The sequence below is a fragment of the Macaca mulatta genome, chromosome 2 (assembly GCF_049350105.2).
Source record: "Macaca mulatta isolate MMU2019108-1 chromosome 2, T2T-MMU8v2.0, whole genome shotgun sequence".
Lineage (NCBI taxonomy): Eukaryota > Metazoa > Chordata > Mammalia > Primates > Cercopithecidae > Macaca > Macaca mulatta.
The window spans coordinates 183,056,228-183,073,743 of NC_133407.1; the positions used below are offsets into that span (position 1 = coordinate 183,056,228).

The window sequence follows — 17,516 nt, forward strand, 5'->3', positions numbered from 1 at the left end:
GGGACAGTGTGAGACATCAGAGAAAGGAGACCATTTTTAACCTGAGGAAGACTGCCATGCTCTGGGCAAAGCTTATGGCAAATTTCTGGCTTTGTTGACAGGAAATTCAGGTTTCTTAAAAGAATTAGTGCCTCTAAGGTTCTTCAGAGATATGTGTGGGAATAAGCAGTGCTTTTGCCTGTCTGCTTATTTATTCATTTTTTAATTCCTCCATGGATCCATTCATGCTTTTGACAAGTGTTTATTAAACAACTGTGATATGCCAGGTACAGTTCTAGCCACTGGGACAGGACATAGACGAGGTCTTTGCTCTTATGGAATGTATCTTTTGGTGTAAGAAGACAGATAAGAAACAAGAATTCTAGGACATTTAAACTCAAAGTGTGGTGCTCACACCAGCAGTGGCTGCACCAAGTGGGAGCTGGCTGGAAATACAGACGCTCACGTGCCACCTAGACCCACCAAATCACAGTCTTTTTTAACCAGATCCCCAAGTGACTCATATGCATATTAAAGTTTGAGAAACACTGATCCAGGACAGAATTTCTCAACAATGGCACTATTGACATCTAAGATAGGATAATTCTTTCTTTCTTTGGTGCAGGGGCAGGGTGAGGGGTTCTATACATTGTAGGATATTTAGTAGCGTCCTTGGCTTCTACCTACGATATGCTGGCAGTACCTTCCCCCTAGGTGTGACAACCAAAAATATCTATGGATATTGATAAATGTCCCCTGGGGGGCAAATTCACACTCCTTTCACTAATTAAGAAACATTGGTCTAGAAAATCCTTGATCAAATCCCCTTAACGTCAAGACTTTTTTTCCCCTTTTCTCTTAGGAAAAAGAATGCAACAAACTTAGCTGTTAACTGTTTTATCAAAGTAAGTACAACCAAGATCATGTGCACTTTTTTCAAACGATAAGGTACGGCAACTAATAGAACAAACAGAACATCATTTGGAAAAAATGAAGTTTGCACAGCTCCCATGAGAAAACTTTCACGCAAAAGTCATTCAAGTTTGCGGTTTAATATTACTACTACGGATGAAGAGACTTAGTATTAAATGTGCATATATGAGGCCAAGGACCTATGATTGGATGTCATCACTACCAATTAATTATATTTGCACTAGGTACAGTCATACAAAGGTCTAGAATATCTTCCCTTTTTGAAAGAGCTGGCCAATTAGACATAATGCCCCATGTCCACCCTCAAATACTGGAAGTAGGGCAGGGAGAAGTTTGTGAAAAGCAAATAAATCACATAAGCAGAGTCTGAAGCCAATGAGGTGATATCAAAACATTGTGCAATTTTGACTGGAGGAGAGGGGGGAAGCCAACAGAATAACTCTGGTCTTTCAGTCTCTTGGTGTTGGGAAATTTATAGTTCATTGTTTATTTTTAAATAATTTCTTTAAAAAATAGGCCCAGCCATTCAAGACCAGCCTGGCCAACATGGTAAAACACCGTCTCCACTGAAAATACAAAAATTAGCCAGTTGTGGTAGCTGTAATCCCAGCTACTCAGGAGGCTGAGACAGGAGAATCCTTTGAACCCGGGAAGCAGACATTGCAGTGAACTGAGATTGTACCTCTGTGCTTCAGCCTGGGTGACAGAGTGAGACTCCATCTCAAAAAAAAAAAAAAAAAAAAAAGACCCAGCCAAGGAAAAAGCGCCTGTGACAAGTTAACACACAAGATAATTTCAGCCAGTGATAAAATAACCCAGGGCAATGTGATAGAGAGCTCAGGCTCAGTTTGAGGGAGCAGGAACAGTGGTTCCTATTGGGAAGCGCAGAGCTGAGCTGAGCGGAAGAATCAAGGCTATGGCAGGGAGTGCATCTGTGAGGCGTGTGAGTTCATCAGCCCAGTCCTGCCCTCAAGGACATCTGGTTTCTTGGCTCTAATTCCCAGAAGAAACAGCTTATCTGAAAGACATCTGGTGGCTTGCCAGGGTTATTCACAGCCAGTGAATGGTAGAGTGCAGAAATGGCATCCAGTTCTCTGGGGTACTAGAGGACAGTGCACTTTCTACAGCACCAAATACCCCTGGTTTAATTTCCCACTGCTGGTCTAACAAATGACCACTAATTACAACTCCAGTTTATTATCTTACAGTTCTGGAGGTCAGAAGTCTGCAGTGGGTCTCACAGACGGAGAATCAAGGTGCTGGCAGGGCCACGTTCCTTCTCGGGGCTACAGGGGAGAATCCCTTTCCTTGCCTTTTCCAGCTTCTAGATGCCTCCTGAATTCCTGGGTTCCAGGCCTCTTCCTCCATCTTCAAGGCCAGCAGCATGGCATCTTCAAATCTCTCTCACTGACTCTGACCCCCTTCTGTTGCCACAGTGCCTTCTTCTGAGTCTGATCCTCCTGCCTCCCTCCTTATGAGAACCATGGGGCCTACCTGAATAATCCAGGGTAATCTCCCCAGCCCCCAATCCTGAACTTTAATCATGTCTGTGAAATCCTTCTGACTATGTCAGGTAACATATTCTCCGTTTCCAGAAAATAAAATATGGACATCTCTGAAGGCCATCATTCAGCTTTTCACAACCCTATTAGGAATGCCAGTCAGACCGAGGATCTCTAACAAGCATGAAAACAAAAAAATTTTTAAATCACCAACAGAAAAGGGGAAGAAGAGAACAGGAATAAAAGGAATCTCTATAGACTCAGGCTCCAAGTCAGCCTGGGAGACAGCAGAGCAAAATGTCCTCCAGGTCTCACATCTGGCTTGAACAGCTCATAAAAAATACCAGTATATAGGGCCCAATCTCTAGACATTCTCCTTCGATTAGTCTGAGTGGACCCAGATATCATCACTTTTTTAAGACCCCAGATTCCAGAATCAGACTACTCTAATACAAAGACCACTGTGCCCTTGACTTGGGCCATGTTATTTAACTTTGCCTCAATTTCTTCTATAAAATGAGAATGACAATATCAATAAAACTACTTTATAAAGCTGAGGATAAGCAGACATAATACAAGTAAAGTTCTTGCCACACAGTAGGCACTGCCTCATGTCATAGGTTAGTTTCTCCTTCAAATGCCTCAGAGCTCTCCAGTGGGGTGTCTCCTTCTTCCTTGGGCAGGAGCCCAGAGGGATTTCTGTGTGTCTCCGTGTGAAGGGTGGAGCCGGGAGGCGTGCTGAGCTCTGGCTCCCCTGCCCTGCCTGGCTGTGATAGGTTCCACAAGTGCTCACCCCAATGTACCAAGGGAAGGGCAGAGTTGCAGCCTCCTCATGAGAGTGCACAAAAACAGGAATGTGTAGGAAGAAACAATCAGAAAGGCGGGAGCTGGGAGTGGAAAAGTTGTGGTGTGGTGTGCTGTGCAGACGTGAGGAATGCTAAGAGCCATCTGATAGTGATCAAGGCTTAGCTTTCTACTAGAGCTGTGATTCTCAGCCCGGATGCCTATGCAAAATATCTGGGAGAACCATAAAAAATATGCACGGTATCTGATCCCCAACCCAGACCCTATTAAATCAGAGTCTCTTGGGGTGAGGCCTGGGAATCATTCTTTTTCTTTTGTAAGATTTCCAGATTATTCTAGTCAACTGAAATTGAAACCACGGGTCTCCTATCTCAAAGCTGTGCCTAAGCTTGGTTGACCTCACCAACTGCATCACTAAATGAAGGAAGGGAGGGAGAGAGAGGCCAGTAATGACTGGGCTCCCATTATGTACCAAGACATTTTACATGCACCCATTAATTTAATCATCATAATTATTATCCCCACTTTAAAGATAATGAGAAAGAGCTGCATTTCATAGGGATTATAATGCAATTCACAATAATGTCACAGAACCAAGATTGAGCCCCAAATCTATGTCCAAAAGGAACAAAGGAAGAAAAATGGCATTTATCAAATACCCATCTCTCTAGGAGCTGCATAGCATCCTCTTGCTTTCATGAGGTAGTATTTTTCTCCCCATTTAACATTTGACAAGAAAGAGACTTAGAAAGGCTGAAAAACTTGCCCAGGTCAAACAGCTTATAAATGGCAAAGCTGGGATCTTAATTCAGGCCTGTCCATCTCTATACTCCCATCTTCTTTTTCATCATTTCCACCCATCTCCATGCCTCAAAAACTCACCGTAACAACCATAACAAGAACAATGAAAAATTATCAAATGCTGGCTCTGTATCAAACACTGTACTGACAGCTTTCTATGTATTATCCTAGGAAAATAAAATGATCGTGGCATAAAGACAAAGCAGTTGGTTGTTTAGACTCAGGTTACTCAATGAATGGCATATGGGCCAGCAGCATCACCTGAGAGAGTCAAAGCTCAGAATCTGCATTTCAAAAGACCCCTTAAGTACATTGAAGTTGGAAAAGCTTGCTGTAGATGACTTTTGTTCTGGTTTTTATCTTTCCAAAAAGTTGTTTTTGTAATGTGTAGGTATGACCTAAGACTCTCCAGTTATCAGGCCTTACAAGGAACCAGCAAAAGATACAGAAGGAGCCAAGTGCTTCTGTTCTCTGGTTTGAGATGATGTTGGGGAGGGCAGGAGGCACCAAAATACCCTTTCATAAATACAGCTCTTTTTCTCTGAGTGTTCCAGGGTGTTGATCTCTAGGCACACACCATTTGACTCCAAGTACTCTAAGCAGAGATCACTCCTTAACAGGACAAATTATGCTGAATGTGAGGCTTGCTAATAGTCCTATGAAAGCAAGAATGGGATAAAGCAACACTTCTCAAACTTGAGTAATGTGAAGATCTTCTAAAAAGGAAAAAAATCATTCTTTCAAAGCCAGTATGTTGGCCCAAATCACTTATATTATAAACTTTCTTAAATAGTAGAAATATTTACATGGACAATTGTAAAAATGAAACAAATTTACAAATTCAACAAAACTACAAACCCAGCAAAAATCAAATAAACTAATGCATCTCAAATATGAAAAAAATGATTCTTGCTAAAATAAATCACCAGCATCATTATGGTACTGACAGCTACAACGTATCATCTTTCTGGTACAGAATATGTAATTACTGTACGCCCCAAATTGGGGCATAAATCTCTATTCAATTCTCTATTCAAGCTAATAGCTACTGAAAAGTTATTTGGTATATTAAGCCCATCTTCTTTCTTCCTTAATCCTTGATAATTAAAGCAGTGCTGCTTACTACCATCATGATAGCAATTCAATTGCTCTAGTTGATTCTGTATTCAAGCCAATAGCTACTGAAAAGTGACTTGGCATATTAAGCCCATCTTCTTTCTTCCTTAACCCTTGATAATTAAAGCAGTGCTGCTTACTACCATCATGATCCTAAATACAAATGCAAACTCCAGCCCTGAGTTCATTGATTTAACTTCAATAGATGATCATCTAGGTGATACAGATATACTTATAATGTTTCTCAATCATTATTGAGATAAAAATGCTGAGTCATATTATTATAATAGAAAGCTTGCAGACCATGCACACACACACACGCGCGCACACACACACTCACGCAGACACACACACACAAGAATATGTCAGCACATTTCCAGGAGTTTATCAATCCCAATTAGGGAAACGCTGAGATAAATAATTAGGAAAAACTGTACTGAAATAATTAATTAGGGCAAATTACTCTTTACAGAAATATTTCAACTAATAAATGCAAGAAGAAATGGCAGAATTTAGAATTTTACATACCCTAATAAATTAATAGAGTCAAACAATGTTAATCAAAGACTGCTGACATCCAAAAGAGAGACAGCTCAACAAGATACACCCAATGGACTCTTACAGAAAAAAAAAGCCTGGGTGTGATGTACACTATTTATATAATTACTAATTTATGGGACATACAGGGCCAAAGGAACATTTAAATTATATCATGGGAATGCAATCAGTAAAATCTAGATGATGCAAAATTCTACAGGACAAAATAGTTTCTGCAACAGATGAACTTAAAGAAAAACAAAAAAGAGATAAAGAACAAACCCACAGATCAAAAGAGACTTCTGAGTCATATCTGTAATTGCAATGTATAGGCTTTATTTGGATCCTAATTCAAACAAAAATAATTCAGGATGTTTAATTTCATATGGGTCCTAATAGTATTGCATATACATTTTTAAAGAATCTTTATTTTGTAAAGATATATACTAAAATATTATGGATCCAATAATGTGATGAGTCGGATTCGCTTCAAAATTGTGATGGTTAATTTTATGTGTCAATTTGGTTAAAACTCAGTTTTGGGTGAAAAACCAATCTAGATGTTACTGTGAATATATTTTTAGATATTATTAACATTTAAATCAGTAGACTTTAAGTAAAGCAGATTACCCTCTATACTGGTGAATGGAGGTTGGAGGGGCAGGAGTCATTCAATCAGTTGAAAGTCTTAAAAGACTGAGGTCTTCTCTAGGATGAATGAATTCTCCCAAGAAACTGCCTTTGGTTTTGAAATTGCAACATCAACTCCCCGCTGGGTTCCCACCTCCAGCCCAGCAGATTTCAGACTTGCCAGCCCCTGAAAATTGTATGAGCCAATTCCTAAATCTCCCTCTCCACATCCCACACACAACCTTTTGGTTATGTCTCTCTAGGGAACCCTAACTTATACAAATATTATCTGGGGGATGGGAGAAATGGATGGAAGAATAGATAAAGCAAAGTTGGCATGAGTTAGTAATTGTTGTTGAAACTGGGTAATCGGCATGTTATACTATTCTATTTTTATATATACTTGAAATTTTCCATTTAAAAAGTTGGGAAGGATAAAAAGAGATGGAAGAGCCAAGGAGCAGAGACACGATCTTTCTGTACAGGGTCTGTACAGGTAGACATGTTGTTCTGATAGAACAAAATATCAGAAATCAAGGTTAGCCTAGTGCGGTGGCTCACGCCCATAACCCCCAGCACTTTGGGAGGCCGAGGCAGGTGGATCACTTGAGCCCAGGAGTTCGAGACCAGCCTGGGCGACATAATGAAATCCCATATTTACAAAAAAAAAAATACAAAAGTTAGCTAGGCATAATGGCACGTGCCTGTAGTCCCAGCTACTCAGGAGGCTGAGGTGGGAGAATCGCTTGAGCCTGGGAGGCAAAGGTTGCAGTGAGCTGAGATCACTCCACTGCACTCCATCCTGGGCGACAGAGTGAGACACTATCACAAAAATAAAAGTAAAAATAAAGACTGGCCTGAGAAATCTGAGGTTCTGACTCCAAGACTCACACGGGAGTGGTTACAACCAAAAGATCTAGTCTTGGAAGTGATTCTTCTCTTGATCTTGAACTTCCAGTCTGATTTAGGCTGTTCCCACTATGCCCCCACAGCACTTGCACGTCCCCTCGCTGCAGCATGGCCTTCCACACCATGCTGAGATGACCTCTTTGAGTCTCCATCTCTTCCCACTACCCAGGAGCTCCTTATTTATTCAAGCACCAAGCTTGCACTTTAAAATGTTAAATGACTGAATCAAAGCTATGCTGAGTGTGGGACTAGCTAATGCCCAGTGAAAGAAAGAATGAGGTAAAGCAGTATTTCTCAAACTCATATGCTACTGCCTTCTAGCCCCTGGTTTTTTTCTGTTAATTGTTAAAGCCTACAACTAATTGCTGCATTTTTAATTTCTTCATGTTCTCTGATTTTAAATCCCCCTGCACAACCAAACACTTGAGGTCTTATGGGGGAAATGAGTGTTCGTGTGGAAACAATGGCATTCACCACCATACAACTTTATAAAATGAACTTTTAAAATTATTGTCCTTGGTAGAAGAGAAAAAGCCCATCCAACAAATAGGAGCTTCATTTGCAGTGCTTTCTTTCCAATCTACTCTAAAACAAAAACTATCTGACCCTTAAGGCCTCTTATGAAAGTCACTTTTACATTGCTCTGCCCTTATGGGAACAGAATTTTAATGTGAATGTTCATTAAAATAAGCTGTTTATTTGGCTTTGTGATAGTATTCTGCATGCTTTTGGAATAAATTCATTGATTCTACAATCAGAATATAAAATCCTAGGATACCTCGTTTATAAATTAAATAAATGATTTAAAAAACTGTGCATTGCCAGCTTTTCTTTTAAACTTAGCTTATAGAGGGAGAAGGAAACTGCGTTAAAAAAGAGAGAGAGAGAGAGAGAAAGAGAGACAGAGCCGAGCATCTAAATTTCAGTCTCCTTTAAATTCAAATTTAGACAAGAAAAGGTGGAGAGTTTCTAGTCTGCCATGCTTTGTGGAAAATGTTCTAACTCCTGTACAGAAAAAAACAAGGGGTCCAAGTGAGTTGAAGTCTCCTTCCATCCTGCCTCCTCCTCTGTCCCTTGATTTCACCCTTAAAGTCATTACTTCAGCCCCAAGAAATCCCCACCTTCGATTCTGCCCTCACTTCACAAAAGGTCAGGTATACAAATTCATGACAAAACCTCAAAGTAAATGAAAAGGAACCAAGAGAATAAATCACACGTCCTCCTGGACTGCCACTGCCCAAGTTGGGTTGCACAACCCTGAGGGAGAGCAAGGATCCCTGAGAAAACCAAATACAGAGCCTTACAGCCTTAGAGATGCGAAAGGTTCCCAGAAAATGCATCAGTAATCTATGTTGACAGTCATGCTGGAATATAACCCATGTTTTTAGTTCCTGTCCTTCAACCCTTGGCACCACAGTGGATATCTGAAGGTAAAGTGACCAAGCTTAGCAACAACAAAAGCACAGAACACCCAGTGAAATTTAAATTTCACATGAACAACAAGTAGTTTTTGAGCACAAGTATGTTCCATATAGTGCATGTGTTGTTTATTCAAAATTCAAATTTCACTAAGCTTTCTGCATTTTATGTGGTGATCTGTGAAGGGATTTCCATTGGGTAATGAACATTGCAACAGTTCAGGGTGAAGCTTTCTCAAGTAACACCAGTCTTATATGGTGTCCTGAGTTGTCTTGGTTGTGACTTCCGGATATTTTCAAATCTCTATTTGAACATCCTATGCTTTTCTGAATTATACCCGGGCTATTCCTAAACCAAAAGTGGTCCTGTGCCTCATTAATACAATTAGAAATTTGGTCTAAAATGTTGGTGGTTCCATCTAGTGAACTGAAGATTCCTCGGCCAAAGTTGCACTGCAAGAGGTCATTATGAATTGGTATATCTTTCTTCTCTATCAACAGATACTAAAACTACACCCACAATAAAATGGCAGGACAGGATGGAGAGATATCTGGAAATCTTCAGATGTTAAAAATAGGTCTATTTCATGTTTCATAAGGTTGGAACCCCTGGTCAAGGAAGATTTCCAACGTTTCTCCCAACCTCTTCACAATTCCCAGAATTCTGTAACTACAGTCACTGAATCATTAGTTTTTTACTGGTTCTGAGCAAATAGAAAAAAAGGCCAAAGTCTTAGGCCCAAAGTAAGAAGCACTATCATGAGGGTAGCTGAGAATGATGGCACTATACTAACCTTGTTCCTCTGAACAGATTTTTAAAATATAGTATACAAGACATTTGAATTATTGTTGGAGTTTTCTTTTCTTGTCATCAAATACTGCAGTAATCTACAGACATTTCAGTCACCATAAAGGAGTTTTTGAAATACTTTTTTTATTGACCCTCATTTATTCTCACTTTACAAATATCTATTGTGCACTAACTCTGGACCAGGTGTCATAGTCCTCTATTGTTGACTAACTGCTACACACTAGATCTTCCAAAGAAATCAATAGAAAGAAAGGCGGTCTCTTGCTCAGTGATTCCTGATGTAGGTGGTGTCCCAAAAAGCATATATATTATAATTTAAAATTACATTTATGCATTTTAAATACCTATTTTAAAATACTGACATAAATAGAGGATATAAGATTTTTATGTCTTGGTCAAAAAATTCAGAAACATGATGATAGCCACATGGACTCACTTTTTGCCTGTGACTGCAAATATAAAAGCCAACCTTGAACTAGATTCTTCCTTCCACTTAAAGCTTCCTAATTTGCAAAGGACCTTGCTTAATTACTTAGGGGATTCTAAAACAGTCTGTCCTTTGTAGCTTGATTTGTTGGAGTCGTGACCAGTCTGTTGCAATCCAAAACTAATGGATTTCAAAAGAGAAAAGAAAATCTAGAATTTTTTTGGCAGATAATTTTTTTTTCATTTAAAATAACAAAGTTCTTTATGGCTAACTTGCCTTAAGTCTATCTGCAGTACTATCGAAAGAACACAACCGCAAGGGGTACAAATTACTTTTAGCCTCATGGTGTCAACTGATGAGAAAACTAAGGCTTAGAAAAGATAAATGACTTCTTGAAAAGGTTCCCACAGCTAGCTTAATGGCAGAACTGGGATTTGAAGCTAGTTTGATGGACGCCAGAACCTGAGCTCTTGTTAATGCAGTGGCCCTTAGCATTTAAAGAATGAAGACTCAAGTATGCCTGGCCAAGAAGAAAATGCAAGGCAGGAGTAGAAATATGGGAAGATGGCTGAAGACGAGACTTTAAGAGCTCCTCAAGTTAAAGGCACTGGCAGTAGAACATGCTTCTCTGCAAACAGCGTCATTGCCCATAGAAGGAAAAAGTAAAGGTGAAAAGTGAGAGACGTACAGAAGCACCCAGCACACTGCTCCTCTGCCAGCAGCAGCAGGGTGCTATCAGGGAAGTTACATGGGCTAAATGGTATTTCAGGAAGATTAATTTGGCAGCCTCACACAGAGTATATGAAAGGGAGAAAGAGGCTGGAGGCAAGGAAACTAGCTGAGTGGCTGCTACAGACGCTCATTTCCCAGATGATGAGTCTGAGTCAGAGCTGGGAACAGGGAATAAAGGGACAAACGTGAGTGTTATTCACTACCCACCACGAAGGAAGAACAGACCAACCCCGGGACCTCCAAGGTCAGGTCTGTGGTCAGTGATGCTTCTGAGGCAGAGAGAAGAAAGGAAGGAAAAGTGCTTCCAGAGCCAGTACTACTTGTCGCATCCCTGCAGCCTAGAGTACATGCCTGTCCTGCCTGTCTCCCCGTACCACAAGTGCTGAAAAGCCAGGGGACCCTTCATGGGTCTGTTTCTCCCCAGTGCTGACTGCAAGTGTCTGGGAGTCTCAATAAATACTCAGCGGCAGGCTTTTTTCCTCTACCTGGAATGCTCTGTCTCCACTTTTGGCTGAAAACTGTGTAGGAAGAGCCTCCCTCAAGGCACAGCATGAATGTGCCTTCCTCAGAGAGGCCTCCCATGGGCCAGCTGAATGAAGTCAGGTCTTCTCATTTTCCTTTCCATAGAAACTTGTCTTCACAGTACGCCTCACAAGGTGTAATTCTGTATTTGTTGTTTCTTAAATTTATTTTTAACATATCTTTCTGTTGCTGTTGTCACTTTTCCACCTTCCCCCCACCAGTCATAAGCTCCACAAAGTGCTGCTCGCCAGAAACACAGTGCAAGACACATATGTAATTTTAATTTTTCAGTAGCCACATTTTTTAAAGTAAAAAGAAACCAGTGAAAGGAAACTTAATAATATATTTTATTAACCAAATATATCCAAAATGTTGTCATTTAAATATGTGCTCAATAGAAAAAACTTATTAATAAGATCGTTGGCTTTCCTTTTTTTTTTTTTTTCCTTTTTCTTTTTTGTAGAGACAAGATCTCGCTTTGTTGCCCAGGTTGGAGAGCAGTGGCTCTCAAACTACTGAACTCAAGTGATCCTCCTGCCTCAGTCTCCTAAACAGCTAGGACTGCAGGCACACATCACCACACCCAGCTAATTTTTTTATTTTTTAAAAGACAAGGTCTCACTATGTTGCCCAGACTGGTCTCCAACTCCTGGCCACAGCAATCCTCCTGCCTCTGCCTCCCAAAGTGCTGGGATTACAGGTGTGAGCCACAATGCCTAGCCTTTTTTTCTTTTGTGCTAAGTCAACATTTCCAGACTTGTGTGGAAATCAAGACCACATACTAGGAATTTAAAAGCAAGACTGTCATTTATAAAAATGTCATTGCAGGAAGGAAGGCAAGCTTACTGGTCAGCAATTGAAGACTACTTCAGAAACCCATCAAAGACTGGCTTCTTATAGGAAAAGCCTCCACAGGCTCAAAAAGCCTCTAGTCTCCTGCCCATAGGAAAGCATGCTCTGGAAATGGTGTGGGGACAAGGCAGAGTGTTAACTACCCCAACTTCTGTGTGTATTTCACACTTACGACACATCTCAGTTGGGACTAGTTACATTTCGATTGTTCAATAGCCACATGTGGCTCGTGGCTACCGTATTGGACAATGCAAATCTTGCAGGATGCCTGAAAAATATTACTTACCTAATAAAGACCTGATGTATGAAGGCAGGGGAAAGGGAAAAGAGAAGGAAAAGAGGAAGAGAAAAAAGATGGGAAGGAAAGAGAAACTAACATCTGTTGAGTAGTTACTATGTTAGATTCTTTCATACAACAATAAATGATGTCATTTAATTCTCATATCAACCCTGGTGAGAGAGGTATTATTAGAACCACCTTTATAAATGAGGACACTGGTTTGGAGATGTCATGTCACTTGCCCAAGATCATGCTGTCTTTTGAATGAAAGAAGTAGGACAGAGAATGCAGTCTCCCCTGCCATCCTCCCGCACTCACAGAAGTCATACATAACAAGTCTCTTCAAGCCAGCTTGCCATCTAGATTTCTTTCTCCTTCAATGGAAACTTTCCAGGGTTTCTATGAGTGAATCCCACAGACATTCTCCTTCCAAAAGTATGATCTGACCATTGCAGGCTGTTGTAAAGGTCTCCTCTCCCTCCTTAAGTGATCCTTATTTCATTAGCTGCTGTTGCCCATTAGAATTCTACTATGACCAAACAAAATTGTGGCACTTGAAGTACCACTCTCTAGCTCTATGCCATTCCCTTCCTTCCTTCATTCAATTAGCACACATCCCAGATAACTCTGTTTAAAGAGGAATAAGAAGGAGAAAGAGAAGAAAGAAAAAGAAGGAGAAGGAGGAGGAGGAGGAGAAGGAGGAGAAAGGAGGAGGAGGAGAAGGAGGAGAAAGGAGGAGGAGGAGGAGGGGGAGAAGGAGAAGGAGGAGAATGGAGGAGGAGGAGGAGAAGGAGGAAGAGAAGAAAAAATTCAAGCTAAAAGTTATCTCATCTCAGTCAGGGAACCTCCTCTGACCACTCTCCAAGTGCAAGAATCTTCCCCCTCTTCTGTGTTCCCATGGAACCCAGTGGAATTTCTCATGCATATCATCATTGTTTACTTCTTGGATCTCCCTCACTGCACTGTGAGCTCCTGAAAGGCAGAGACTATGACTTTAATCGTTATATTCCCAGTAGCCAGCATTTATTGAATAGAGTTGCTAAATGAGTAAATAAATGAATGAATGGATGGATGAGCCCATAGCTCTGTTTAAATGTAAGAACCACCACCTGGTACCACACAGTCATAAGGGCTAAAAGAGGACTAGTATGTACTCTTGCAGTAGCTGAATTCCACCCAGACCAGTTATCCAGGTGTGGTTCACGGCAACACAAACAGACAACATCAGCAGAACATCTATGACACCTCCAACCATTGCATAAGAAGTGATGTTCTAAGCTATGCAGAATATGTAGCAAAGCCGGGAGGTCAGGAACCTGTGGAAGTCATGTGAAATACCCCCAGAACGCAGTAGGATGGAAAGAAGCAGTGCTAAGCATTAGAGTTTGGCCACAGAGCCAAGGATCCTAGTCATGCTGGCCTGGAGGGGACAGGGAACATGCAGTGTTGGCATCCTTCTACCCTTCCTTCTAGAAGGACAAGTGGTGGCAGACTGCACCAAGCAATGGCTGCAACCACAGGAACTCAGTTCTCCCAAACTTACAATATCCTGGGAAAGTATGTGCACCCTCTAGGATCATCTTCAAAGATGTTTATGGACGAAACACTTTGTTGCAACTTGAGACTGTGGTCTATGCTAGGTCTTGGGCCAGAACTTCTAACCTTAGCTGTAGCATACTTGTGTGCCCCCAATGGGAACAGGTGTGCCAGAGGGAAACACAAATCACCTAAGCCCCAGGAACAGCCAGGTGAGGGTGAGGGGTCAAGGACTACAGTAGCCAGACCCCGATGGCCTACTGCCTAGGAATGAGCTCTCCCATCTACATAAATCATATCATGTCCATGTATACTGTGATGTGAAAAAAGGTTGGGAAGCACTGATTAGACTATAGCCCAGCACCAGAGAGTTAGGACTTTTAAGAAGAACTTCATTTTGACAGGCCAAGTAGATTGAAGTCTCTCAAATGTGAGTCCAAGCCAAGGCCAGTCTATTTGTGTGGATGTTTCTGTGAATTCAGAAGGAGGATGGAACACTGGGGCCTTGCACCATTGAAAATAAATAACAAAATGCACAAGAGTAAGTTCCAGACTGTCAACAAAGGTGCAATCCGGAAAAACAAACAAATCAAGGAAGTGATACTGCATCTCCCACACAGCTGTGACACACAGGTCAAGGGCCAGCGTCAGGCCCCAAACCACTGCCTGGCACCTCCACACCTCGCTTCCCAACAGGGTATGGTCCAGGGAAGAATTACTACTTAGAGTAGCTTCACAGACAACAAAGGAGGGGCTGCGAGGGGATTGTTATTGTCAGTGCAGCTGGGCCCACTATCCCCACCCCCAACATTTACTCTCCTGTTACTGTTCGTGTCTGTCTTTTCAGGTATAGATTGGAACTCAATATTGGACAGAGCTGGGCAGGTATATAACTGGAGAACCATAATGCTGCCTAAGAAGGACTTGGAGTGTTAGGAAATCCTGGCTTCTACAGAACTCTTATCACCTGAAACAACAAGCAAACGTATAAAAATAAATACTTCTCCTCATTACTACTAAGCGGGGCAGAAATACACTTCACAGTCATGGAGAGTGGCCCAGAGCTGTACTGGGGCCAGCCTAGAGGACGTGCGCAGGAGCTGAATGTGGCAAGGAGGCTCTGGCCACCTGAACAGACATCAGAACAGCCCCACCTGCCACAGCAGCTCTGGCTGACATCACTGTCTCTCTAGATCCTCAGTGAACAGAAAAAGGCCAACACAACTGGCACAGAATGATGTGGGGTGGATAGCTCCAGGGTGTGTGCGTACGTGCTGCAGCTGGCATGGCAATGCTATATTCCTAGCCAAGGAGAAGCCACCTCAGAGAGCCATATCAGAAAGGGGAAATGAGGCCAGGCGTGGTGGCTCACTCCTGTAATCCCAGCACTTTGGAAGGCCGAGGCAGGCAGATCACCTGAGGTTGGGAGTTCAAGACCAGCCTGACAAACATGGAGAAACCCCATCTCTACTAAAAATACAAAATTAGCCAGGAATGATGGTACATGCCTGTAATCCCAGCTACTTGGGAGCTGAGGCAGGAGAATTGCTTGAACTCAGGAGGCAGAGGTTGTGGTGTGCCAAGATTATGCCATTGCACTCCAGCCTGGGCAATAAGAGCAAAACTTGGTAGAAAGAAAAAGAAGGAAAGAAGGAAGGAAGGAAGGAAAGAAGGAAGGAAGGAAGGAAGGAAGGAAGGAAGGAAGGAAGGAAGGAAGGAAGGAAGGAGGGGAGGGAGGGAGGGAGGGAAAGAAGGAAGGAAGGAAGGAAAGAAGGAAAGAAAGAAAGAAAGAAAGAAAGAAAGAAAGAAAGAAAGAAAGAAAGAAAGAAAGAAAGAAAGAAAGAAAGAAAGAAAGAGAAAGAAAGAAGGAAGGAAGGAAGGAAAGAAAGAAAGAGAAAGAAAGAGAAATGAAAGCTAAACCCTACCATATCTCATCTCAGCTGGAAGTGCAGATGTTGCCCAGCCCACATCCATTCACATTGCCTTTGGGAAACTTAGGATGTATCAGAGGGAATTTAAGTTCTACTAAATCCCAAATTAAAAGGCATCCATGGCCTTCACAGAGCTTCACACACTAAACTTTGCTCCTAGCTTCTAAAGGGGTTCTTTAACATTTTGAAAACTACCAGAAAGCAGATATCACCTTTTATGAAAGCTAATGAACATTCACTGACTCGTGATCCATCATGGGCCAAAGAAGAATGGGTATCTTCTTGATGTGGATCCCATCCTCATACTGCAAAGGTTGTTCCGGGTCCCAGTGACACCATGATATGATTGGCTTATTTGTTCCTCTTTGTTCCCCTACCTCCTGGACCAAGACAGAGAAAGTGAGAGCCTTTTCTTGATGATGAGACACTCTCCTTTCACGATGTTGGGACAGGAAATGGTGAAGGCAGAGGTTGCTATTGTACAAAAGCATGAAGTTAGGTTGGCAATCCATGCCTGCTTGCTCCAAGAAACTAGAAGCAGAGGCCCAGCCCTACAAGGAGCCATACTTAGCTGCATAATCAGAGGTTTGTGTGGGGCGTACAAGAGGGACTAGAGAGGTTATGCAAAAAAAAGCTCTGCAGGTAGGTACGCAATGTATAAGGAACCCAGGAAGGGCAGAAAAGAGGGCCCCACCAATGTATCCTTTAACTAGCATCTACTAACACCATAGCCCTAAAGGAAAACCCAAAAGTCATATTCTGTGCTCTCAAACAATTATTTTTTTTCATGGACCAAAAATGGTGAGGCCTCAGTGAATAAACAAGAGGAAGACAAGGCAATGAGCACTGGTGGCTGGTAATAACAAGAAGGCACTGTGTGTTCAGAGCTCTGCAGGGGAGCTCTTTCTCAATGAGACCTGCTCTCATCACCTTATTTAAAATTGCCTCAATACCCTACCCTCTTTTCCTGCTTTATTTTCCCTGTAACACATTCCCTTTTAATATACCCATAATTTACTGAATTATTTTGTTTATTGCATTCCTCCCTCACTAGAATGAAAGCTGCATGTATATAGGATTTTTTTTCTATGTTTCTTCACTGCTTAATCCTTAGCTGTTAGAACTATGCCTGGCATATAGTAAACAGTTTGGTACCTAAGTGTTGATAAATGGATGGATGGAAAGGACGGATAAAAAGAGTGCCTGGTAGACCTAACGCTTCAGCTGCCAGATTCCTGAAGTTCCCAGAGGAAGAAAATGCTACAGAAATCAAGAGAAGCATTTAAGGCACATATCTTCAACATCAACTCTTCCTATCCAACCACAATGCTAGATCCCGACGTAAAATGAAATAAAATTTCCACAGAATCATCAGCACTAGGCTAGTATTAACTTTGCCTTGATCAGCTACAACCCACAAAAAGTTACTTGCACAATGTCATAAATACACAGTACAGTCAGATTCAAACAAGGTCTTTATAAATCAAAAGCTCTTGCTCTTTTCACTTTATCACACCAAAGGTTACTGCAGAAATGCCAAACTAACCTTTGGGTGTTTAAATCCCATTTTGCCTTCTGAGTCATTGATCATCCTCGGTCTCAGTAGATCAAGCACGTTAGAACTGTGGCAGAAGGGATAAGAATGAAGCAGCCAAAATTGAGCCTTTGTTTCTTAGGTAATGCTGAAAAGTTTCTGGAATAAAAAAATCAATAGGCTGAAACGTGACATCTTACAGTCAGTTTTACACACACGTACACACACACATACACACACAAACCTGTATGCATGTCAAAAG

At 41.5% G+C, this 17,516-nt stretch overlaps 1 protein-coding gene across 3 annotated transcripts in view; it reads right to left on the bottom strand.

The window, feature by feature from the left end:
- The window catches only part of TMEM45A (transmembrane protein 45A), a 76,383-nt gene that overhangs the window by 38,734 nt on the left and 20,133 nt on the right, over positions 1–17,516 (bottom strand). For 2 of the 3 annotated variants that reach the window (XM_015128700.3, XM_077990307.1), the window contains exon 2: positions 17,267–17,413. The exons of the other annotated variant lie outside the window; for it this stretch is intronic. In XM_015128700.3, the coding sequence (XP_014984186.1) occupies positions 17,267–17,311 (45 nt within the window). In that variant the 5' untranslated portion in view covers positions 17,312–17,413. The remainder of the gene's footprint in view (positions 1–17,266; positions 17,414–17,516) is intronic. 3 annotated transcript variants of the gene reach the window in all.